At 37.6% G+C, this 26,443-nt stretch overlaps 1 protein-coding gene across 1 annotated transcript in view; it reads left to right on the top strand.

Annotated features, from left to right (window-relative positions):
* Positions 1–26,197, top strand: part of UBR3 (ubiquitin protein ligase E3 component n-recognin 3) — a 120,285-nt gene extending 94,088 nt beyond the window's left edge. Inside the window, exons 32-39 of the mRNA XM_082055473.1 lie at positions 7,460–7,560; positions 14,144–14,268; positions 17,749–17,856; positions 18,359–18,469; positions 19,332–19,508; positions 21,074–21,283; positions 22,642–22,781; positions 23,325–26,197. Of these exons, the coding sequence (XP_081911599.1) occupies positions 7,460–7,560; positions 14,144–14,268; positions 17,749–17,856; positions 18,359–18,469; positions 19,332–19,508; positions 21,074–21,283; positions 22,642–22,781; positions 23,325–23,442 (1,090 nt within the window). The 3' untranslated portion in view covers positions 23,443–26,197. The remainder of the gene's footprint in view (positions 1–7,459; positions 7,561–14,143; positions 14,269–17,748; positions 17,857–18,358; positions 18,470–19,331; positions 19,509–21,073; positions 21,284–22,641; positions 22,782–23,324) is intronic.
* The last annotated feature ends 246 nt before the right edge of the window (positions 26,198–26,443 follow it).

Raw genomic sequence — 26,443 nt, 5'->3', positions numbered from 1 at the left:
ATAATAAACAGAGTCATGCATCTGTGTTCCGCAAGGACTCATCTCCCTACTTGACTTAAGACCCATCACTTTTCAGACTTTACCTTAATGGTCAAAAGAAAAGTTTCTTGCCTAAAACTGGAGGATTATTTTTCCTCAGACGAGGAAAACAGTAATTTCTTCTCTTTGCACACTGAACATCTTCATAGCTCGGGTCTCCACTTTGTAGGTTGCAGTAGTGTTGAAAATACTGGGGTTTTTTTTAGTGCCCATCCATCTGTGTGTATTTGTCAGTGTGTTTCTTGGAGCATGAGGTGCAAAGCATCATGGGTTTTCAGAAATTCATCTGGGATAGTGATGCCACAATCCTAGTCTGCACATCAGGAAAAATTATAATATTAAAACATTTGTGCTTGCTTCTCGTTTGAGATTTTACTGTTTGCCCTCTTGGATGCACAGATCTTTTTTTGCAATCAGCATTATGTTATTGTAGTAATTAGACTAGACGAACAGCTTAGTTTATAAACTAAAAACAGAACAAAGCATCAAGAATTTTATAACCTGAAAACCTATGTTATTCAGCGTGTATTCAGACCCCTTTGAGAGTATGTATTTGTGTGATTCTGCCCTAACCAAGACTCAGCAGTGGAACAAGGTTAATAAATGTGGTCTGTGGTCAAGTGAGTTATACCTAGCGAAATTCAGACCATGTTGATGGGCTGTTGGGAGTCAGAGTGGCTGTGGGACTGACCAATGAATTTCTTATTTTGAGCTTTGAAGAGTTTGCTGGCTTTGGAAGCAGCTGTTAACAGAGGGGCTGCTTTTTCTGCACATGCAACTTTTTTTTGCACATGCAGACTGGGTGGAATTCACCATGCATTGGTCATAGCAAGGTTAGATTGGTGCCATTTAGATTCCACTACGCAATTTTGAATCACTTTGAAATGAACGGTCCTGTAGACCATAAGGGCTTGCTTTGCAGGAGGTGTTGCATGTTGGGAGTGCATTTGAGCAGTTCTTGTGTTTTCTGCACTGGTTTTCAAGCCTTCTTGGTAGATTTGCTGGTATTGGTTTGGCACTAAGTCCCAAATGGCTTAGGAAGCAATAACTGAGAGTTCATCCATTTTGCCATGACCTAGTTTACTGCTGCGATGTACAGATGCAATCAAGCTGGAATATTTTTGCTCACTCTTTGGAATGTTTTTCCCAAGCTGGAATATTTTTGCTCACTCCTTGGAATGTTTTTCCTACCTGAGTCTGCAGGCCCCAGAAGCTGCAGAGGAGGCACCTTGAGGGCATGTTTTTAATGTATAAATTAAAGTAGAAGGTATATATCTGTAATTATATTTTAGACATTTGAAGTAGTAGTTTGACTTGAAGATGGCATTCATATGATTGGTGTGTATGATCTCACTGTGCACTTCCTAGAGTCACACAGCCTTTTGAGAAATCCAGAATAGGAGATATTTTCAGGTACAGGAAAGAGTGCTCAGAGCAATTAGGAAGTGATACACTGCTGTAAACTGAAGAAGATTAAGAGAGTGATGGAGAGATACCAGTGTAGATTTCAGATGTGGATAGTACTCTGCCATTTTGATGGTAACCAAGTAACCTGAATCATCAGCCTGACCGGTATGTGAGACTTCAAGTAAAGACTTGTAGAAAAATAATGTCAATGAGAGGGAAAGATCTGTATTAACTGACTATATTACTGTGAGTCCAAACAATTTAACATCAGGAAAATCACAGGAGCAAAATAACTTTAAACCAACATGGTATATTTTTATATTTAATTTTTACTTTATTATTTCAGTTGAAAGCAATTTTCCAGAGAAGTTAGTTGCGTGTTTATTTATTAAAAAATAATTTTAAAAACTAAAAATGAAAATAATATATAGGATACAAGTGCCTTTGCATTATTTTTTCACCCTTATTTAATTGTAATTACTTTATTTAAATGTATAAATATTTACAATTAAAACTGCCCAGGTATAGAGTGCTTAGTTTTTCACTTGATTTTCCACATCCCAGGTATCATAATTCATAAATCATGCCTTAGTTCCATGGGTCTGGGAGAACTGGCCAAAGTAGTTTGTAAAGATTCTCACAGAACTGCTCTACTTCCCAAAGCACTGGGTTTGCCTGGTGTCACCTCCTACAAGTCTGGAGTTGAAAATGGCAGCTGAGAGGAAAGGTGGGAAGGAGCTTGTGCAGTCACACCAAGGTAGAGTAGAAATAGGGAAATTTTGAGTAAGAAGATACTCTGTCAAAAAGGCCCTAAATAATGTGAACTATTTGAAGGAAGAGGGAGAAAAAAAGATGAAGTCTGGCGAACTATGAATGGTACAGTGGATTCTTTCTCCTGTGCAGTTCATGATGTCAGATTTTATGTATACTTGGTCCCACAGGCTGTGCTTAAGCACATAGTTCTACTAGGGGCAGATCTGGTTTCAAGGGTGATCAAATAAACAATTATTGTGGTGTAAGTGGGGAATAATAGCTCCTGGCAGGGGGCAGAGAAGGAGCAGCTGGAGGCAATAATTACCAAAGCCAGATGTCAATTTAATGGACTAGTCCAAATAGCCAGAGTTTTAGGAAGAGCGAGCCTGAAATAAAAGGATATACTTCTTTTAAATGTACATCTCTACAGAGGCTAAAATGTTTGTGTCTGTTTTGACAGACAAAATGTGTCGGCAAAGAACGATTTGTTAAAGGATCTTTGCAGTAGAAGCACTTGCAGGGGGGAACTGCATGATAAACTGAAATGCTGAAATATACTGGGTTATTTTTACTAAAGTGTATTGCTGATGTTTTGTTCTACGCTAGATTGCTTTGGTAGTTGTTTATAGTGTCATACTGGAGCAAAAAACTGCAGCACAGGGATGGCAATGAGAAACTGTGCGTGGAAACCTCTTAAGTTATATCTCCATCACAGAAAATGTTGTGAAATGGAAAAAATAAAGCAGTTTTTATGAAGATAGTGCAAGGCAGACAGAGAGTAGGATGATGGGACAACAGGGTGTTTAGTTAAGGTTTGTGCAAGAGCCGGTACATACGTACATGTGCTGCAACAGGACTTCCATGATCTGTTCAATAAACACACAAATCCTGCCTGAAACCCCCACATCTCGGGACATCTGTTGTGATGTGGAGGTTTCGGCAGTAACGCAGCTTCAGGGGGGCTTGCTCTTGGCTGTTTCTTCCTTCCTCTGTACTGTATTTCACCATCTTCCTCAGCTCTGCTGATGGAACCTGAGCAGCCTGCATCATGAACAAAGTCAAGAAGCTAATCCATAGTTTTATAAAGGTTAATTTGAGTCAGTTTGGGAGCAGGTGACAATGAAGCGCTGGGGTCACAGTGGTGAAAGAGAGAATGGGAGATGGCTGATGTTAGTACTGTCTGTGCAGTCCTGTGTTGTATAATTAGAAAAACTGACTTGCTGTAAAATCTGCTGTGACACAATGAAAAGTAAATATGAAATTGTGATTATATCCTAGAGTGTAGCCAGAACAAATAGTAGAACTCTACTTTCTTATCATGAGCATCAGAAGCTGTGTATTACTCTGACCTTTCTGCAGGCTGGGATTTGTGGGCTGTGCTTCTCATCCTGAAAATGCTGAAGAGAAAATAAATTTGCAGTACTTGATTAAGCCTTTGTTTAGCTGTATCCAGAGCCCTGTGTCTCAGGTTTTCTGTTATCTGACAGTTCGAAGAGGTATGAGGCTCAAAAGTTGCATTTTATTTATTGGCTTTCTAACTTCATAATCAGTCGGAGTTTGCATCAAACAAAACGGAAAGTGTCTCTAGCTGAGAGAAGAGGGGAAGGGGAGCATATATGTAAGGAAAGGCCATAAGCAAACGCTGCTTGTTTCAAAGTAGAACAGAATTTTCTGTCCCTCTGTATCCATTCCCAAAGAAGTGATTCCCGATGAACCTCTGTCAGGAGGAGGATGCAGAACACAGAGGCAGAGCTGCTCAGCCCTCAGCTGATCCACAGCTCAGGCGCTGGCACAGGGAGAGGGGCAGTCCAGTTACCTGGGACTGGAGGAGAGGTCAGTTCCACAGAGAAAGTCAAGCAATGCATTTTTAATTTTTCTTGTTGGTACATATTTATCTTGAACTGTGCTGTTTTATTTCCACATTCCCCCACCTTTTTAATGGATACAGCATGCAACTATAGTACATTTGAATCACTTTACATTATTTTGGTCCTATCTGAAATTGGACGTGCTTTCGTTTTATTCAATGCTTCTGTGGCACAGTTTTTTTGTGAAGTCAGATTTATCAAGCTTTCACATATGCATTGGGGATTAACAGGATGGGCAATTTCCATAAAACGCATTTCTAAACATATTTTATTAATTCAGTTTCATTGTCATAATGAAGTTGCTTAGGCTCTTAACAAATGACAGAGCAGTTTTTAAGTAGTTCATATGCTGCAGCGCTTGATGTAAACGGAAGCAGCTTATCTAAAACCCTGACATTTAATGTAGCTTTACTTCTCCGATACATATGAAATGAATAAATTAGACAAAGAATTCACTTGGTCCTGCAAGTGAAAATGAATTCATTTAGTTGTGATGTTGCTAGTCAGTCACGGTATTCTGTATATATCAGAATATTTCCTAATTTTGTCAGAACTGATATTTGACCTAATTGTTACATGACTGTTGAATTTTATTGATACCCCTTTCAAAAAGAGGTGTTCAACTAAATGTGACCAGAGAGAGTTAAGTTTTTTGTCTTCATGTTATTCCAAATTAATTTTCTTCCCAAATTTATATATAAATTAAAAATTAAAGGTGAGAAGTAATTTAAGAGATAGTCCTTGATTTTAAAGTCCTTACATAACGAGGGTTGTTTTAAAATTCAGTGTCATAGATAATAAAATAGAACTAGCTGTAGGTAAAAGCAGAATTAGAGAGACTTAGTGAGATTAGCATCTTCATTGCCTGAAAATTTTGAAAATGAGACTTGGTAGCATTATACAAATTTTTGCCCCATTTGTTGTCTTTAGGATTCAGCATATGGAATTTCAGAATATTTGGGTTTTGTTTAGGAGGCTCCCAAATATAAATGTTTTAAAACAATCATTTTATGAAATGATCAATTATAACGAGAGGCATTATGGATAGTGTTTATTCTGTAGTTGTTTGGGTGCATAAATTCGAAAGGACCTGTCAGACCATGTTTTCTGTGACTTTATTTTCACACTGGAGAGTGTTGTGCCATTTAATAAAATTATTGCTTCAGAACGTGCCTTACTGAGCTGGGAGAGAGGGGAAGGAGAGTAGTTAGAAAACCTATCGTTGGATAACACACTTAATATGACCGGAAGTGTTGTTTTAATCCTCCTCTTAAGTGACTGCTTCTGCATGTTACAATTCATACCGTGACTCCTCACAGTGCCCTTTGTAGGGAGATGTCTGAGTTTCCATTAAACCAGTAACATCGGGGTTTCCTTCCAAAAGCAGCACCATGTTGTGTACGTGGGAGACGCTGGGCTGGCTGGATCCCCAGAGCTATTGGAAGGCACTAGGGATGTTACATGTGCCTGCACATCCCACCACATGTGGACGACCTTTTCCCACACACATCTCTAAGAGCTCGTTTTGTACCTGTGTGTGATGGATGGCACCAAGGGCCCCTGGTACCTTCATGAAGAGAGGCGTCAGCTGTGCTGCTGGAGTCACCAGCAGCAACTGGGTTGGATCAGAGGAAGAGTTTGGTGCTCTTGGAAGAGGCAATGATTAGACTCAACAATCCAGCAGTCGTGCTCTGAAAGGGCAGAGCTGAGACAGAAGAGAGCTTAAATGTCTTGTCTGTGTGTTTTTTTCCTCAGCCTGTTTGTACTTGGGTACTTGTGTGAGAGCTTCAGAGCCTTGTTGGGAAACTCTGCGGTCCACAGTGTCCTGCGGAACAACCAAAAGGAGGAGAGTGAGGCTGTGCTTTGGGGTGTAGATCGTAATAAGGATGTACATCTATTTCCAGTACAACTCCCTCATGCTTTATCAGTGGTGGTTTACCTGCAGGACAGGAAAAATTGCTACAAGAAAGCATGAAGATAACCTTGAAACTGGAGCAGGCCAGAGGTGTTTTGATTTCCTAACTTCCAAAGGTGCCACATGGCGTAGAGGCCTATAGCTGCCCTAAGTAAGGGAAGCTCCTACCAGAAGAGGGAGAATCATTTTTTCTGCAATTTCTGACCAGTGAAAAGAATGACAAAAGAGGAGGAAAAAAAGATGAAAAAGCCTAAGGAGTGATAGAAAAAACATGCCCTTTCAGAACAGCATTTCAATCACATGGTAATCAAAAGGAACACAGTAGCATGTGGCGCTTTTCCTATACAACATTTGGGTTTGTTTGTAAGAAGCCATCGAGGACTTTTTTCCATGAGAGAGTCAGGGTCAGTTAAACCGAGGCCTCACAATACAGCTCCTGTGGCAGTAGTACAGATAAATGTTGCGAACAGACATCTCCTCCTTGGTTACTGCATTCAGCAGCCATCCAGCTCCCACCGCCACTGTTTGGGACTGGCAATAAGAACCCAAACAGCACCTTCGTGTCTGGCTGTTGGAGGATCCATATTGCATTGTACCACCTGCTCCTGTGTGAGATCTCCTTCACACTCCCTGTCACTTCCAGAGGGAAGAATGATTTTTTTTTTTTTGCCACTTTGATATTTCACCATTTTGACTTGGCTATTGAACCTGTAGAATACTGTTGGTTGGAGTATTGTTGAATATTGCTGCACCAAGCTAGAAAAATACTACCTCCTACCTGCAAGCATTTTCTGCATTTTAGTATAAGACTACAAGTGGATTTTATGTCATTCAGTGAATCCAAAGAGTTCAAAAGTTTGCAGTATCTCATATGTGTTTATTTGCTGTCCTTCTAGCCATACAGGTTTAAAATAAAGACTATGGGTAAGATTGCATAATCCCACCTGTGATGGCTGCTTGAATCTTCATTTCCGTACATAAAGGAAAGCAAAATCTTTTCTAAGGTCTTGGCATTCTCCAATAGGAGCAATTCCTGTAACATAAGTGTAACCTGAGGATTTGTTGGTGTTACATCATGGAGATCTGTACACTTGTGAAATGCCATGCTTTGAAAACCCATTAAGTTATTATGTTACTCGGCAGTATATTTTCTTATTTTAGAATACAAGTTCTAAAAGTGAAATACTGGATGTTCCCCGATTCTGTACATATACATAACTACTTCAGTCAGTTTTGGAAAGTTTCAAAGTACTTTAACAAGAATCAGGTTCTCAAATGGTGATTTCATCTTGAGTTATTACAATCCAGTAGTAACATTAAATGGTTTTAAAATCAAGACCAGTTAGCAAATTGTCAGGTATTTGGCTTCTGTAGGCTTAATATAAAGTGTAATAATATTTAAAATGCAAAATAAAATCTGAAAATTAAAAATGGGCTTATAGTATCAGAAGTTATTTTCTTTGGGTTTTCTTTCCAGGCTGGTAAGTGAGGAGCTGCCAGAAGTTCCTGTGCTTTACAGAGATGTCTCATCCCTTTTGCTTATCCAGATTCTAACCATGCCTCAACCATTGCACAAAGGTATGTTACAAAAATACATATATTTGGATCATTATGTAGATGAAGGTGCATTCATGGTGATTTCCAGGATGGTAAATTGTAGCTTGTCTACTGTGTATTCTAAAATAAGGTTTCTGCCGTATCTACAGGAGGTGGCATTGAACAGAATTTTTGTTGTGGGTCGACAGGCTTATCTGTGTCCCCCATCTTCTCACCTCATCAGTCAGCCTAGTCGGTAAAGATACAAGAGCTGAGCAAAAACTATTAAGTACTTTTACTGAAGGAACAGTGTCCTTTGTTTGACCTTCATCTCTTTGCTTAGAGAGGCAGCTCAATACTTGAAGTTGAACTGAGTGCCATGGGGCAAAAGATTGTCATTTGGTTTGAATTTCAGAGGTTACACTGCAGCAGTCTTACATAACAGCAGATCATATATGAAGATGATAATTGCTGTAATGCAGCAACTTCAATAGACAGCATATATTATAATTTGGGATAAATATTAAATAGAGAGTTAAGATCTAAATTTTTTTCATTACTAAAATCAACCTAAATTTATTTCTCTGTATAAAAGGAACAGATGAACCTGGTCCATCTTGCTAATAGTATATACTCTAGAAGATGGGTAGGTCAGACCCTCTGGTCTCTGACTATACCTTTATTTTACAATGAGAACTAACAAACAGATGTCTTTTTCACTACACTGAGAGTGAACAGAGCATCTGCTTTAGTGTCTGTGTGGCAATTCTGACACCTACTGAGTTTTGTTAATGTGTAAATAGGTAAATACAGGGACTATTCTCCTATCGAGTCATACACCTAACTTACAAAGTACAGTAGAAGCTCTGTTTCCACTTAAGAGTTGTTCAGTCCTCACTATTGAATGCTCAGATTTGGCTCAATTGATTCTGTGTGTATCTGTTGACATAATGGGTGGGTTTTTTTCAATTCAATGTACATTTTTATGGATTAAGTATGTGCAATAAATTATTAGAATATGAAAATACTAGGAAAATAAAACATTTTTGAATAGGCAGTCTATTGTTTAAAATGTACTTTTTTTAAACTACAGTTTAACTTAGCTTTTCTTGGAAGGACTTAACAAAAGCAGTAAACAAAAGTTTAACAAGACTAACATCTTCTGAAATAAAGGGGAGTGGTGAATCCGAAGTACAAGCAATGATCTTTTTGCAGTTTATATTCAAGCATTGAAAAACACTGTTTATAAAAGTATAGCTTATCATAGGAAAGACAGTGTGCAATTAATAGGCATCCTGTGGAGAATTCTGTAAAATATGACATATCAGCAACATGTTTTGCTGTTGCTCTGAGGTTTAGTGTGTGTTGCAGTTGAAAGGGAAATGGCAAGTGGCAGGAGGAAGATGAATGTGTAACCACTTCAAATCTGCTAAGCATTAAATTGGAAATAAATTGCCATTTATCTTTCTAATTTTTGTTTCATCAGAATGGTTAGGCAGAATAAAAAGAAAGTCTTTCATGATTTCTTTGTCTTGGGGTGTAGGATGCAGTTCAGAAAAATGGTACATAACAAATTTGTTTAGGACTTCTGTAATGGGTGTATAAGTCACAGAGTTGAACTTCATGTCATTAGTTCTTGGTAGGGAGCTGAGGCATGAAAAGGTAAAATGCCTTGTGCAGGGTCACGCAGCAAGTCAGTGACGGGTGAAAGAAAAAAAATCTACATTTCACCCAACTGCTTCCTGAACTTTCTGTGCTGCTATGGCATTTTCATGGGCTTGGCCTGGACTCCATTGAAGATTTTCTTCCTCTTTTAGCATGGACACTCTCCTGTAATGGGACTGGTTTTGCAGTGTCATTTATTAGGTATGTGGATGTATTCAGAGAAACCGTGTTTGTGTCCTTACAGGAAACTAAACCAGTTCATCAGGTATTCAATCTTCATGTTTGTACTCGAAATCCCTTTTGTTTACTATGTTTCCTACAAACACTGACTGTTCTGTAAGGAGGACCCAAACTACTTCTCTTGTCTTTCAGATATAGCGTTAGGAATCACATAAACTACCCGGTTCTCTTTCGGATGGGTGTTGGTATCTTTTTCAATCCAACATTGATTAAAGCAATAAAAATGTCATCACTGTTCAGCCTCTTCATTCAGAGAGGAAAACTGATCTGAACACATCACAAAGAAAGAGCACTACTGTTTTTTCTTTTTTTCTTTTTTTTTTTTTTTTTAAATGAGGGAAGCATTGTGGTGGAGGTCATAGCATTTACAAGCACTTAACAATTTACAAAGTAGGGAATGAGGAAGATAATGTATGTCTCCTCTGTAGTGTAACCAGCAAAATAAAAGCTGCGTTCAAGATACTAGAACAACTTGTTAGATTTTTATTTGTCACTAGAACATGGGCAAAGCTTTTTAAGGCTTCATAAGCTCAGCATTTTGAAATTGTGCAAGACTACATACATAATAATCCCCGTAGGAGTTTCTGATTTAATTCTGTGACAGTTGTGCAGAGGATGGACATCATTCATGGTGGTGTGAATTGGGATTCTGCAGAAAATGAGTATTTTGTTTTTAGAATTTCTAGGTCCTTTCTTGCACAAACAGAAAATGGTGTTGCATGTGAAGAAAGGTAGTATGGAAGCGGAGACAGTGCCTTGGTGGTTAACAAACTTAAATCTGCCCTTGTAAATTGAATTCAATGCCCCCCACCACCCTTTCCTGCAGCACAGTTTCTATATGCTGAACAAGTCATTTAATACAAATTGGACTTTCTTCTTTGTTACCATTAATTGCAAAGAATTTTATTTTCCCAGCACCTGACTTGGGAGCCCTGCGGCCAGATTTCTAGAAGTGCAGAGTCTCGTAGCTTTCAGTGATTTCATTTTCTGCTTTGCTTTGAACATGAAAAATATTGTACTGTGGCAAAGTGTGTAAAACCTGGGCTCTGGGTGAGCAGGAGTGTGCCTGAGGCTGCAGTAGGTGGCCAGCTGGCCAGCAGTGGCCTGGCGCGGCGCTCGGAGCATCCCTCAGCAGCCTTGGGGCACAGCTGGGCCTTGCCCTGACAGGCCACAGGGCTGCTTTGAGGAGATCTGTGATTTGGGAGGGGTGGATGTGCTCCAACTTGGTTTTGAGAGTTTAGCCCAACCTCTGTGGACTGTGGGAGAGGTTTTCTTCTCTGGTGTGTAACACCTCAATTCACTCCCTTTCTTTGGCAATTCTGGTAAGCCTTGGTGCTGAAGAACCTGACCTGGATGCTCTGACACGTTCTTTTTCTGTAAAGTTTCAATGACGTGCAACAAACTGCAGCAAGCAGCACTCAGGCGAATGCTAGCACTTTTCTTTAATGATCGGATAAGGATCTTGACTAAATATAGAACGAATGTAATCAGCTTGAATGGTATCCAATTTCAATGTGGAAGTTGAAATATTTATCTCTATCCTGGAACTTTCAATTTACCTTTCATGGATTATCTGAAGTTCAGTGCTGTCTCCCTTTGTTCTGAAGTTATTTTTTCAAGTAACTGTTGAAGCTTTAGATCAAGAAGAATATTTTCAAAGGTTATTTATATAAAGATGCCCTTCTGAATTCACTAGAAAAGGTCCTAGGTCCTTAATTTTGCATTTGGTTCATTTTGTGGATTCTTTCTGCAGTCATTGCCTGCCAACAAATATCATCTAACTTTATACTGAAATTAAAAGATGCATATTGTTAGTAATAGGTTTATTCATCTGCACATTTCTTTTACTAATGTTAAAATTAGAGTTCTAGAAGTGTTCCTTGTGTAAACTTTATTTTTAAGGGCGTTTGTTTAATGCATATAATGGTTGGGATGCGTTGAAGTAATTTGGTTCCAAAAGTTCTAAAAATAAGAACATAAAAGCATTTCTCAATATTATTCAAAAATAAGAACAAAAATTCTGCATTAACCTCTGTTTTGATTATAATGGCCTAGCCACAATAATATACCTTTTAGACTGTCAGAACATCAGATTAGGTTTTTTACATAGAAACACAGAAGTCGTGAGTGCATTTTAGTGCAGAATGTTGCATAGTATCTCATCTGCAACAGAAGGGACTGGCAGTCCCATAGTTTACTCCACAGCATACAAAGGTAATAACACTCTTTAGAATTATTACATCAAACGGAAGATGTAGCGAACCCACAGCCTCCACCAAGAGGGCTGCAGGAAAACACCACGCAGCCCCCACACGTGTTGTGAAAAGGTAAATAAGATCGCTCTTTGCAGGAGACAAGTGTAACAGCTCCAGGTTTATGGATACCTACAGCTGTCAAATATTTTGCATTCTGCAAATGAGAGGTAATACATAGTCATAAAATAATCATTGATCCTCTGACTGGTGTTTTATGTCTCCCATGGGATGTGTTTGTGACTCTTCAATGCTTGTTTTCAAAGCCTGGGTGTTGCTGACACAGTGTGCGGCCTCTGAGCTGCTCCTGTGGTATTTTCCTAAAAAAAACCAAGTGTGCAGAAGTCAAGACTTCTTAAGGGTGACCCAAATGGTAACCCAAATGTAGGAGATAGTGTTTTCTTGTCTAATTCTGGCTTCTCCAAAAATGTAATTTGTAGTAATTAATGAGTCACGTACATGTAAGTAAATACAAGAACATAAATTTATTTTTAAAAACGTAATATACACTAGATATAATACTTCCAGTGAATTGAACAATAAGTATCAAGGTGGGGATAGAAACAAGAAGTAATAATATTTAACAAAAAACAGATTTAAAAAAATGTGATAGTTTCAGAGGGTGCTGAGGCAGCCAGTGTTGAGCGCTGCGCCATCCCCTCGGCAGAACGGGGGCTGGCCGGGGGAGGGGGCTGGGGCAGGTCCGGGAATGCCCCCCGTGCTCTGGGGCTGCTGCAGGTGCAGCCGTTTCCATTCCTGCTGGCACAGGGTGCCATCGGGCTTAGTGGCTTTCGCCTGTCACTGACTCAGTGCTTCAGTTCAGTTCTAGCTGCGACTATAGACTGTAGCTCAGGCCAAAGAGGCAATTCTTACAGTGCTATGACAGAGTGTGGTTTATTCTGGTAGATACCAGTCCTAGAAAATTTGCTGGAAGCTTGCCTGCAGTTATTCCTTAGGAGGAGGATTGCTAAGAAAATTGAGGTTTCTGCAGAGGAAAGTAGTAGGGCCTGGAGATCTAATGGCATTGGTGAATTCTATTTCTGCAGAAACTGGACAGGAAAAAACATTATAGTGCTACCTGCTCTAGAATGGGGCAGATGAAGTATAGCAGCATTCCTTGTCAGGTGTAACAGAAGCTCCATAGGAAGATAGTACAGAGAAAAGTACGCTTTTAATTACATAGTTACAAATTATCATTTAAGTGCTTAAATTGTGCTTATTGTATATATTCAGTAGCATATAAAGTTTTAAAATCTGTGTCTGTTTTGATTTGTAAAGATTTATTACATACAAAAGCAATTGTGATTTCACAAATTTAATTGTGTACTCAAATCCTGGCTAAGGAAGGAGAAGCGATGAGTTTCATCTCCCTTACCTGCTTTTCATTTTCATATACAAAGCGTGTTTAAACCCTTTGGGAAGAAAGAATGAATTTAACCTAATTTCTGTGAGGTGCTTATGTAAATAAAATTGTTTTGCTTGACTTCAAAGCCTGAAAGGACTTTTTAAAACACTCATTTTTGCATACATTGGTTTAGATATATATTATAGTTATGTTTGTGCTTAAGGAACGGTGTAACTGATGAGAGAAACTTCTTTGATCTACCAAGATTTTAAAAAATTAGATAATTTGGGATGGGAAATACAACCTAAAGTAAAAAGAGAAAATGGACTGCTAGTGTATCTTCATTTCAGCCTTTTTTCCTGTTCCAGTTTTAGGAAGTCTTATTTTACCTGTGTTGCTAGCTTCCCCAAAAAAGATTTCAAAACCTTTCTCCTGCAGCCTATGAGTAGGAGGTAATAATCCTTTAAATATTATGAACAATTGTAAACAAATAAAGGTAAGTTCTAAAATGGCAGGCAGTCTTTCATCTTCTTCTGTATTCACATGAGGTCCAGTAATAGGGACTCGCCAAAGAGTGGTTTGCAGCAAGCCTTATGTGGCCGGACCCGTATCTGGAAGCAAAGAGATACAAACTCAAGTATGCTCAGTGTCTGTCTTTGGGAACTTAACTTTTCTGGTATTTGTATGAATGTAACTTACGCCAGATGATTTAATCATTGCCAGAAGAGATGGTAGGATATGCATTTGCTTACATCTGCAGCACCCAATTAGTCATAGCTATCAGTAATCAGTAGCTTAACTTCATGTAATGTTTGGACAAAACAGAATTTTGTAGTATCACCAGGTCCCTAGGAGGAAGTCACTGCCGATCAGGATTAAGATGAACATACGGAGCAGTGGAAAATTACTTGCCCTGTACTTGTTCCGTTCACTACAGCTGCCAAATAATTTTTGAAAGCCAGTAAATATATTTATGTTGTTCTGTATGTTTTGGGGATTTGTACTTTTCGTGTAGCACTTGCTTTTCATTTGAGAAGCGTCATTTCCATTAGCTAGAGACTCTGTAATCAGTTTATTTGCTAAAAATATCAAGTGTTTAAAAGTGGCTTTCTTTGTTTTACAGAACACTTCACCTGCATTATAAAAGTGCTGTTCACTTTATTGTATACTCAAGCCTTGGCAGCATTTTCTGTTAAATGCAGTGCTGAAGAAAGGATGGCATGGAAGGAGTCAGGAGCTCTCAAAAAGGTTGGTTAATTTATTAAAATATTTATGAAATTTTGCTTATGTATTTCTGATAGGAATGTAACAGGTACTTGTGCTTTGCATATAATAATTTGCTTTTGCCTTGCAAAAACCCAGTGTTTTGTTTCTGCGTGTGCAATTTTTGCAGGTTTTGGTATGTGATGAGACTGAAGAGATTCACAATGATGATCTAGTTCCAGAACTGAATTTCAGATTTGAGACTGTATCTCTAAAGTTTCTGTCTTTAGTTTGTTGCAATGGTATTGGGTAAATAGAGCTCTCCTTCCTGTGAAATTGGAGCCTCTCTAGGTAAATTGTGGGTTGATCTAATGTACTGCTTCACGGCAAAAGCCGGCAAACTTGTTGGTGGTGAAAAAAAACTCTGTTGTCATCTTATTTTTCATGCTATTTGTGGCTTGCCATATAAATATCTCTCAATATGTGGTCTAGAGGGCCCATGTGATAAAGAGGCAAAGAAGGAAATTTGTAGACTAGGCAGGTAGATATTTCACTATCATTTCCTTGCCTTTTGGTCATATTTACAAGTGAAGTGAAGGCGCATCTTGCTATTTCAGTTCAGCTGATTGAATGCCCATTCCCACCAAAAGACACAGTTCCCTGCACTGGCACCAACATTCATTTAATCCCTCAGTTGGTTTTTCTGCTCCATGGATTGATTCCCCAGAAGGTCAGAAGAGAGCCAGTGCCAGACCAAGGGGAAGGATGGAAGTGTGGGGCCAGGAGAGGAAATGGGAGGAGGAAAACACCTTTATACAGCAGCTGCGCTTTAGATTATGTTGGCAGTTAAACAAAACGCACACTGAGAAGCATGACCTGCTTTTCACATGTAAGTTGGATTTGTCGTACTGATCAGTCACAGCTCCAAGGCAGTGAAGACAAATTATCTGCTGGCCAAGCTGCTACTGTGTGCGATGCTTTTCTTCTGGACTTGCATTGAGCATTTGGGATCACTGGGCAGTACTGCATTTTGTTAGCTCCCTCTCTACCCTCTTCTTTTCTTAGACTTTCAAGAACATTTGCTTGAGATTGTTGCTGGTGAGGGTATTTTCCATTTTTCTGTTCACTTGGGTGATTCCCAAGTGATAGATAATTTTGAAGTTTGTGGTAGAATGCATATGAATAAAGTGTTACCAGCTTATATGCTTTTGTAGTCCATATGATAAACAAGGACTGCATTTTTCTTAGTAGCAGAGGTTGGAATTCAGCTGAACATATATTTACAATGCTTCATTTTCCGTCTACAGTGAGAGGTTTTATTGTATGAAAATAGACAGGGCATGCAGTTGGTGGGCTTGCTACTTGTTAATACTAAGATGTTTTTATGCAAGCATGTGAAAGTATTTGCTTCACACAAAGTACTATGTACATGAGGCTTGCAAATTATGGTGATGGCTTAGGTGATGGATTTATGAAGTAGCCATCTCTCTTGATGTTAAACTCCACTAAAACGGAATGTCTTTTCACTAATGTGCTGGTCTTTGCTGGATGATAAGGCTGAGTGGGAAATAGTAGCACATTAAACAGTATGTTACTATGAATGGCTGTTGTGATTTAGTGTAACTCAAATAACACAACAGATCAACTTCTGTCAGTTTGAGAATTTTGACTTTTTTACTGTGAGAAGCCCATTCAAGGCTGAGTTTTCCAACTGGGAGAGCAAAAGAGTTAGATAAGAACACTGCTGCCTGCTGATAAGTGCTATACTTACAGCAGCTCACCCTCTTGAAAACATCTTCCTCCTTCTTGTCTGTCTCATGTAGGTCATGTGGACAAAGGTCCAAGTTCTGAGAGCAGCTTGGCAGTATGTGCTTAGGGTGATCTCTGTGTGGTCCTCAGGCATTCAGGGACTCCTATACACTTTCATTCTTAGCTTCCATCCCACTCCAAGTGCAGAGGCTTTGTGAAAGTCTCACATGCAAGTTTGCGCTTCCCCAGATGTCTTTCCAGTTTCCTGCTCCTCCTCCTGCATAACGTTGCTGCCTGGACCCCATGTGTGTGCAAGAGACTCCTGAGCGCTGAGGACTGGCCAGTGGCAGTCGCACAGCTCCCTGCTCCTTTCTCCCAGCCCCTCTCTTCTTGAGCCTAGCCATAGTCCTCAGATTAATTCTTGCTCTTTGCACATCACGAGGAAAGCTGGGTTTTAGTTTAGGAATCCAAATTCTTCCTTTGAAGTTTCTTGAGGCCCAAATGGTTTAAAATTATGGTTCAAGCTGGCTTTTTCTTCTGTGCTATAATATTGACGTTTTGATCCCAGGATGACTACACAGATCGCACCTTACTTACCTTTTGTCTGTGGATACTGCCAAGTGAAGTAACTTTTACAGTTTGGTGTTCCAGACATTAAGCATAAGCGGAAGTCTTTCCTCTGTCTTCATGCTGAATGATTACACAATATTAAGAGTTTAATTTCTCAGCAAGGCTGGGAGGTGGATATTCTACTTCTTATTCCCAACTTCACTCTAGTTCATAGTCATGTGAAGCACAAATGCCTGTGGAATAAACTGCCAGGAATGAAGTAGACGAAAGGTTTGTCCTAACTGCCAATTTATTTATGTGGCCTTCTGGTTCTAAGACTATGAGCATAAGCAACAAGTCTGCCTTCCCGATGCTGAAAGGTGAAGACCCCATCTAAAATAACAACTGTAATTGATGTCTAAATGCACTAAAGAAACAAACTGATTAATTATATATGTTGTTATATACTGAAGCCTTTGTATGTTTAATCTCACCTCCTTGCTTTGGGTTTTTTTTAAAGTATCCCAGTAGCATTCCACTCCCTCGTTGTTTGTTGTGTTGATTATATACTAACAGAGATCAAAATTCACATCCAATCATGTTTTTCCTGGGTATAATTTGTTATGAATTAGAAGAAAAATCTTTATGGGAATACTGCTTTCTATTTCTGATGGCTTGCTATAATTGCCTTTAAATGTAAATACTATTGCACAAAGTTAAATGGCTATTTATTCTTTCCACTAAATACTTTTTCCTATCTGTAGTAGATATTGCTCATTCCAAACACAACTTTCCATTTTCGATAGACTTGTTGCAATCTAAGATACATAGCAAGTGTTTTGTAATTTGTTCTGGTTGGTACATTTTTAAAAATTACTGTATTTTTTTAATTAGTTGGATTGGAATTCAGATTCAGTCAAAACACAAAGAATCCAAGAAGTGAACCTTCTCAGTTTTAAAGTAAACAGAAAAAATGTGAGAAGTGGAACATTATAAAAGTTCTCTCATATAACACTCAGTTTAGAACATATGTAACTGAAGTAGCAATTCACATTTCACTCTGTGAGCTTTCTGTAGAATTGGTTTTTTAATACAATGTGTATCTTTGTAGGACAAGATGCATGTGTTGATGAAAAGGAAATGTACATCATCACTGCTACTTTTACAGGAACTTTTTGTCCTTTTCATGACCAGTGCACTTTGGATTTCTTTCCTTCTTATTTGCAGAATACATCCAGTGGGGAAAAATCTTGGGAAGTATTGCTGGGCCACGTGATTAGTGAGCTGTCTAAGGGGAAGATATATGAAGAACAAGAGACTGAAGAATTAACAGTGGTATTGGCAAATCTCTTGAGAATGTACCTAGCATGTCCCCTTTCTGTCTGTTATTTAAGTTTTTCAGCCTTCTTGTTGCAGTAATTTTTCTCTGATCTTGCTAAAGAGTGCAATACAACTCTCTGTTTTCTAGATCAAAGGACATCCCTTTGAGACAGTTTGCCTGTGCAAATCTTTCTTTTACTAACATCATATGTGGCCAGTGCTTTGTTGAAAAAGTTATTGACAAATACTACTACTAATTGTGGGTTTTAATCATATGTATGAAAGACCTTTCAGAAACTTGACAAACTGAATACTTAAGTAGAAAAAACATTTGTCAAGGGAGAAAGAAAACCCAGAGTTCTTTCAGATTATTAGTGAAATGCTGGCCTACAGAATGTATGCTTGATGCAGTGGTTTATATAGTATGCTTAAAAACTGTTTGGTTCATATTGGAGTTTCTTACATAGGAGACAGTTTTTCTGGGGTGGAATTCAGTAATTGCTTCTTTCCCCCGCAGGTAAATCCTGATTCTGTAGAGTGCGATCTGCAGCAGTTCTGCCTGCCATTCCTCAGGATCACGAGTCTTCTTCAACACCATCTTTTTGGAGGGGATTTACCTAGTTGCCAGGTACAGATTAGAGAGGAGCATACTCAAGTGTTTCCGTTTAAAAGCTAGGAATGAAAAATTAGCCTTTTCAAGTGTCTTTTTCATGGCATATATTTCCCATCCTAAGATTTTTTTTTTATTATATTTCACAGCATTGCTCTGCAGCAGTATTTCTCTTCCATGTATTTGTTTTTAAGGCAGCTCAGCTTCCCAGAAAAATAGTGCTATATCCTTAAAATCCAGCAAATACACGCTTATTTTATTCAATCACAGATGCCTGTCTTAAAAAATACCAACATACTTTTTAAACTTGTCCAGCATTTGCAGAGATGTCTTAATTGCCACACAGACTGGAATTCAGTCTTGATTTTGTTTAATGCCTGTTAACACTAGGACTTCGGAGACATTGCATTAGTAGACCATTATGTTTCAGTTCCCTGACTGATTTGAGTTGTTGTAGGTCAGCTCCCTCATTTCCTTGCCTCCAATCCATTTCATCTCTAAAACAGCTACAAACCAATATGCGTGCTGAACAGGAAGAAAATTATTGGGAAGTTTGGGGTTTTCTTTTTTTAATTTGTGTTTGTTAGATTTGTGGGTTTGTCTGGTGTTTGGCTTGGGTGGGTTGGTTTGTTTGGTTTTATTCTTCTTTTTTTTTTTTTTTTTTTTTTTAATTCTGACCATTTTTCTTGTAATTTGAGCATCCAGTTTGAGGTAATCTGGGAAAAATGAAAGCTTCTCTATGTCTCTGAACATTACTATTAGCATTATTATACTAGAATGTCTTTACTGTTTTTATTGGAATAGATGCATTTTTAATAAACTATTTAAAAATTCAGAGTGTAGGTATTAATCTAAACCTCTCTGGTTTCATACGTAAAAGGAAGATGAAGAATTCACAGTTCTTGCAAGCTGCCTGGGTCTTTTACCATCTTTTCAGTCGGCTCATCAGTTCACCAGTGCCTCTTGTCTCGATTGGCCAGTGCCAGCATTTGACATGATATCACAGTGGTGCTCAGAATTGGTGTCATTTTCAGATACGCATCCAGATCAAGTAAAGGTATGTAGCAAAATTACTTCGTTCAAAATAGTACCAATGTGGAGGCAGCTCTTCATTGTCTGATTCACTATGCGCACACACTGGTGTTTTGGATAAGGATCTGAGAAACTGACTTGTAAATGAGAGAGAAATTGTAATTGGAAATATTAGTTAGTGGATATGGATTGGATGGGTTAAAAACAAAAATAAGAAAATCTGTTTTGTTTTGGTTTTTTTATATATATGATTACTGGAGACAGAAAATAAAACCATTATCCTTAGATGATACTAAGTGTACCCATGTCTTCTGTACCTGAAGCATATCAAGGACATGTAGTAGAAATTTTGGCTTTTCAGAAAATACCAGCAGTTTTTCTTGGCTATTAGACATTATTGATATTTTTGAGCACCTTTAGTTGCAATACTGAAAAAGATCAAAAGGATAAAAAATGTTTAATAGTTAACTGATGAAAGACAGTACATCTTCTCTGAAGGTTAAAGAAAGAATACCAAGGCTTGAATCAGTGCAATTGGAATATCAGTTGTGAAATGTTTCAACATCATTGCATTGTTTTTATGAAGAAGCTGCATCTCAACAATTCAGGTCGCCCTCTCCTAAGTTGATGGTGTCAAAGAGGCAAGCCAGATGTGTTCTGCGGTCTGCAGCGTGATCTGCACCTGTCTTAGCCTAATTCATGCCTACAAACATGCCATTGTGGATGAAAATTTGAATACTCCACAGTTGCTGCCAACTTGATAGGCATGTGAGAGAGACTGCAGTGAAACTGGTAACGTTCTTTTCATGATTGAAAAGGAACTGGGTACAAATGCATATTTTCCTTTTTTTTTTTTTATTTCATACCTTGCAAGAAAGATCCCATCTGACTCCTATGCTCCTCAATTATAAACACAGTAAAAACAAGTAGGTTGAAGGAAAACACATCACTGTCTTTAAAAAAATGGACTGTTTTTAAGAGCAAAAGAGAAGACTTAGGCTCGGAAACCAGTGTTTAGGTAGTGGCCTGCCTTGCCAAAATTTGTGAGTACTGGCAAGTTCTTAATGGCTTCAAAATTTATGTGTGCAAGAGAGTTTTGAAAATCAGGCAGATGTCTTTAAATAGCTTGTAGAGAGCCCAACTTCAGTTCTGGTTTTGAAAGTTTTAGGGTAAGTTTTAGCTAGGAGACAGCTTTGTAGTTAGTGCCAGGGTTGGGCAATACTGTGTTGATGTTGCCAATCTACCGTAGTGTAGGGAGTGGGAGTTTTCCCGGTAGATCACTCTTAATCCTCTTGTTTTAGCTATGAAGATTTTTGCGCTTACTAAGTGTCACATTTAGAAAACGTCCTTGGGAAAAGGCTAGTGCCCATGTCATACCTGTTACAAAAGATGAAATGTGACCACAGTTGGGGAGGGCATTCAGCCAGAGGCAGGTGACTATTACAAGGTGACTTTGGACTTCTAAATTTGTGAAATGCAGATGAAATGAGAGATTGTTGAGCTGCATGCTTGCTTTCTTTGGTATTCTGTTCTCTTAGAAAAGATAAATGCATGTGTAGAACTGATACATTGTTTTTCTCTTATTTGTAGATGTTGCTTATGCAGGAGCCTAAGTGGGACTTGCCACGCCTCCTTCAGTTGCCTGAGAATTATAATACCATTTTTCAGTATTATCACAGAAAGACTTGTAGTGTTTGTACCAAGGTTCCTAAAGATCCTGCTGTTTGTCTAGTTTGTGGTACTTTCGTATGCTTGAAAGGACTATGCTGCAAACAACAGAGTTACTGTGAATGTGTACTGGTAAGAGAGAGTTAATTCAAATTCTGTAATTGATTCTCACACTCATGGATAATTTTTAACTCCATTGCTCAGTTTCAATGGTTTTCTTTCCAAAACATGTTTGTATAATGCTTAGTGCTTATTTCTGATAACTGGACCTAGACTGGATTCTAGAGAACAGTTTTATTTGCCATTTTAAGACCATGGCCTATTTCACCTGTCTGAAAAATGCGTACAAAGCCATTGTAGCCAATTGAAATTAATCTACATTCTGATTGTTCGTCTGTTATTTTATTTTTCCTCTGTTTTGTTTCCTTGATTTCTGCATACATAAGAATATCAATGTATGGGTTTGGTTTTTTCTCCTTTTATAATTTCTGATATACCTGACCATCTCCTAGTGGTCTGCAGACTGTAGCTAGATAAGCATCATTTTAAGGCCTTTGACTTCAATTCAGAAGCAAAATTTTCAAGTCTGCTGGAACGACAGGGGCTTTACAAAACTATGAGTGGAATTTGTTGGGGAGATATTTACAAACGGAGCATAAAATCAAACCCAAAGAAATTTCAGAGGGATCCTGGATCTTTTTTAAATTGGTTGACTCACCTTTCTCTCTCATACTGCTAATAGGGTAGGAGAAGGAGGGGTAGGTAAAACTTAAAATAGAATTAAGTTAGATTTAAGGTGTCAAGCTTCATGAAAACAGGAAGTTATATTTTTTTAAAAAATCTATATAATTAATTATATTGAACTATAGTTGATTGGATTATAGCCTGTAATTGTAATAAAACTATATAGGAAGAGCATGTTTTTTTAATTGCTAAGATTAATTGATGAATACAGATCATGCCATTCACAGAGATGAATGACAAGCAAGAATTATTAAAAAATACTATTTACTAAATTTGTATAGCCATAGATTAGATCTGTGAGAATGGACAGAGCAGGCAAATGTTTAACAATAGAGACTATTGTAAAAGAGATAATGTTAAGTTTTGCTGAACATTTTCTCTTATTCTTTCCATCTGTGAAAAATATTTGGCCATGCTATACACTTTGCTATGCAACAACAAATTTAAAAGATTGTAGAGAATATTTTTGCTCATTTTTGTTAGGTAATTGTGTTTTTACATGATAACAAATATCCTTCCTTTTTGAGCAGGGAGCCACTTTTGTATGCAAGTGTTATTATGGCAGCACAAAACATGGAGTTAATACTTTGCTTGGAGAACTTTGACAAACTGTTTCTTAGTAAATAACAGGTCGTATGGTATTTCAGACAAAACTAATTACTATTTTAAAAATACTTTTGTTATAAAGTTGACAGACGCTGACAGAATCTTTGCCTTCTTTCCTTTCTACATCTGTAATATTACAGCATTCTCAAAACTGTGGAGCTGGAACAGGAATATTTCTTTTGATTAATGCATCTGTAATCATTATCATACGAGGCCATCGTTTCTGCCTTTGGGGTTCTGTTTATCTGGACGCACATGGTGAAGAAGACAGAGATCTTAGGTAATGTTTTCATCACAAGTGTGTTTCATTATTACTCCTGTATGTATTTCAACTTAATGTTATGCAATACTCTACCTTCACTGAGTTGAAAATCCACATTTACTGCAAACTGGACTGACTTTTTTTTCATGTCTACTTTTTTTTTCGGCCTAGAGGTGATGTTGTCATGATCACTGAGCTGTACACACCAGGCACCCAACAGACAGATTCCTATGTTGCCATTTGCAATGACAGTCAGTTCTAAGTGTTGCATTGGGAAACACTTCTATCCCAAAGTTGTTCTTTGGCCTTTAATCAAATGCTGCAGTTGGATTCCAGTGCAGGGAAGGAGCATAGCTTCCAAGCTACACGTGCCTGAGCAAACAAGAGGTGTTTTCTGGATTCTGCCATCCAAGGGGAGGAAGGGAAGTTCCAACAGTTACTAAAAACAAAACCAAAAGCCTCTCATCAATAAAAATGCATGCTTCCCCTGGGCAAAATAATTGTATGTTCGTTATATAATAATTAATCACTAGTTTTTCTCTTCTTTTTTTTTTTCTACAGGCGTGGTAAACCTCTCTACATTTGCAAGGAAAGATACAAAGTACTTGAGCAGCAGTGGGTATCTCATACTTTTGATCATATCAATAAAAGATGGGGGCCCCATTATAATGGCTTGTAAATCATCATCATTATCTACACACCATATCACTGGTGTTACGGTGAATGAACGCATCTTGACTGACAATAGCTTTAATTGAATGGGAGTTTAGCTCTTTGGTTTGGGGTAGGCATAAAAGGGAAATGGAACTTTGACAACATGTGAAATTTTTGCAAGATTAGCTGCTGTTGCTACTGAATAATGATACAATAATTTGAAATTAAATCCTCAAAATCATGTGAGCAATCTGATTGCACTCAGTAGTCCATTTTTCTTTTGTTTTGTAAAGCTCGTTATTGTTAAGAAGCACAATTTTACTTACAGTTGTTTAGAGGCTCCAGGGATAGCTGTCAGGTTTTTTTTTTTCTCTGCATGGAGTTGAGTTTTTAGCAGTTTTTGCTGAAACAGTGTATATGTCTACTACATCTACTAAATATGTTGCATAAAATTTCTTTGCCTTTTTTGTGTTGGTTTGCGGTTTTTGCTTGATATGCGTTTGTAATTAGACAGGATTTGTAAAATGGTTGTGAGACTGCATGGTAACAATTGGTCTGGAAGTTGAATTTTGGTGAGTATTTCACTTATCATGAGAGGTCTATTGAAATATTTCAGGCATTACTGAAAACTTTTGCATTCTCAGGAATTTCTTATTTTTTTTTCTCCATAAATAAGTGAAATAGCTGTAAATTAGATATCTTATAACTCCTAATGTATTCCAGAACACACATTCTTTTCTTTCTTTTCTTTTCCCCAGAAAGGAGATTTTTTTCCATATCAATTGAATAAACTGTTAGTGATAACACATACAGAAATTGCTGTATGTAGAGAATTTGTATGGTTCCCCACGCGGCAGATCCCAGTTAGAAGCGTAACAACCATAAGCCTGCCTGTTGTTTCAAACCAGATATTTCAGAATGATTGGGTTGGAAACGTGCAGGCTATACTACAAATGAAACATAATTTTGTATCTTTCCTGTCATTTCAGGAGGTTTCTCCGTATTGTATTTGTTTAGAGTAATCACTGTTCTTTCTGCTTGGTTTCCTAAAAAGGAAAACAAAAATGCGAGATAGCCTGGATGATCAGCCAATGCGCGTGCAGCCTCATTGGATGAATGCCAAAACAGTTTAAGCATAGAGGGGTAAAAAATTGATGAGAACAGGCATGACTGGGCTAAACCCCACAATGTAAGTAGATAGGAAAGATTATAGGTAAAATACTGGTATGTAATATATTGCTACTAATGTTTTTTCACAAGTGTTGGATATTTGTTGGCTATTTCATACAGTACTACCAAGCAGTTCCTGGTAGTTTTGACTTTCATAGCTTGTGTGTAAAATAAAATTTATATGTGTAAAATAAAAACATCTTATGATAAAACCACGTATACAATGAAAGCAGTTCCCCAGTGGAAGTCATTATCTAGTGAAAAGTGTATAGGGGAAATAAAATGACTGTAGAGCAATCAAGGAGAACAGACAGAAGGAAAAGTAAGTAAATACAATGAGCTTTTCTGGATACCTGCAATTCAAAAAAACCCACAACAAAAGATGCTGGTTTTTATACAAACATATAAATATATATATATTTCAAAAGTATTACAGTACTTCCTGTAAGATTAGAATTACTCTGTTTCACCAACTAAATGGCTGTGTTTTTTCCAAAATACTACTTTTTTGATACTGTATTATAAGTTCTGCCTGTAATATTTTTGCATTGCTCATTATGAATATCAGGCCATTTTGTAAGTGTGGATAAAGAGCAAAAGGATTCTTTACATCTCCAGCATAACATTATTACAGGGCTCATGAACTTGAGTAATCCATAGTTTGAAGCTCCAATGCTATATTTACAAGAGATAATGTATCCAGAATTTGAGTACTGTGTTTTATTTAAAATGGAATGTTCTCTGGTTGTGCATATGGATGTGAAGTAAAACTATTAGCCTTAACTTCAACATTTGGGTATTTGAGAGTGGTTATTTTAGTACTGGTGAGTTAGTCACCAGTCAATTTACAAAAAACAACAACAATAAAATCACTTGGTTGAAAAATTGTACTTGAATATCCTTGCATGCTGCTAAACAAGAATTTTGATTTCCCCCGTAACTTTTTTAATCCTACTTTATTACGCTAACCTTGAAAAATAACAGGTCCCAACTAGAGTGATGTGTGCGTGTATTACTCAAATATTCTGGTGTGAAATCCTGTATGAATGATCATTTAAGTACAGTACATTACTGTAGAATCTAAATCAATCTTTATAACACATCAGAAGAGTATAAAACTAGGAATACAGTAATCAACATTGTAAGATATGTTAATAAAAGTCTACTGTCAATCTGTGTGTTTGTGATTTTTTTTTCCCTCTCTACCCCACTCATCTAAAATGCAATGATTATTGAATTCTACCCAATAGCCAGGCAGTTATTTAAATGTCAAAAATTTATGCATGCGAAGCTCTTTTCAGGGAGAGTAAATGTGATTTTTTTTTTCGTTTTGTTACTTAAACACAGTCATATATTTTGTATTACTAATTTGGATTATTTTATTTTACTCATAACTATACCACTTAAAGTTGGGCTTAATTTTATGCCAGCTATTACCATGTTCCTGCTGCAAAATGCAGAGATTAAAATGCTAAGTTGAGAAACTGTACTTCTGGGAAAACTGTGCTTGATCTCTTCTGTCAAATCTGTTTCTGGAATAACTTCAGTTTGATGAATGTATATATATATATTTAAGTATTAAATTTTTCTTTTGACCTTTGAGAAATCCAGTGAAACACTCTTGTTTTGACCTTGATCTTTGGATAATAGCATCTTTTAGTGGTGGCCTGGAGCTTTCAATTAATATTTTCATCACCTCTACAATAGGAATCTTGTGCAACTCACAACATTTCACAAGCAAATGACATTTTTTCCTTTATAAGTGGCGTTCTGCTACAGTATCCAACCAATTATTTTCTTTACTTTAGAGTCAAGTGAGATAAGTTTGTGCTGTCTGTATAGCCGCCAGAGGAGAC

This window comes from Streptopelia decaocto, assembly GCF_964273445.1.
Source record: "Streptopelia decaocto genome assembly, chromosome: 6".
Classification (NCBI taxonomy): Eukaryota; Metazoa; Chordata; class Aves; order Columbiformes; family Columbidae; genus Streptopelia; species Streptopelia decaocto.
The sequence above is the reverse complement of the archived record's forward strand: the minus strand, read 5'-3'. Positions and strand labels throughout refer to the sequence as shown.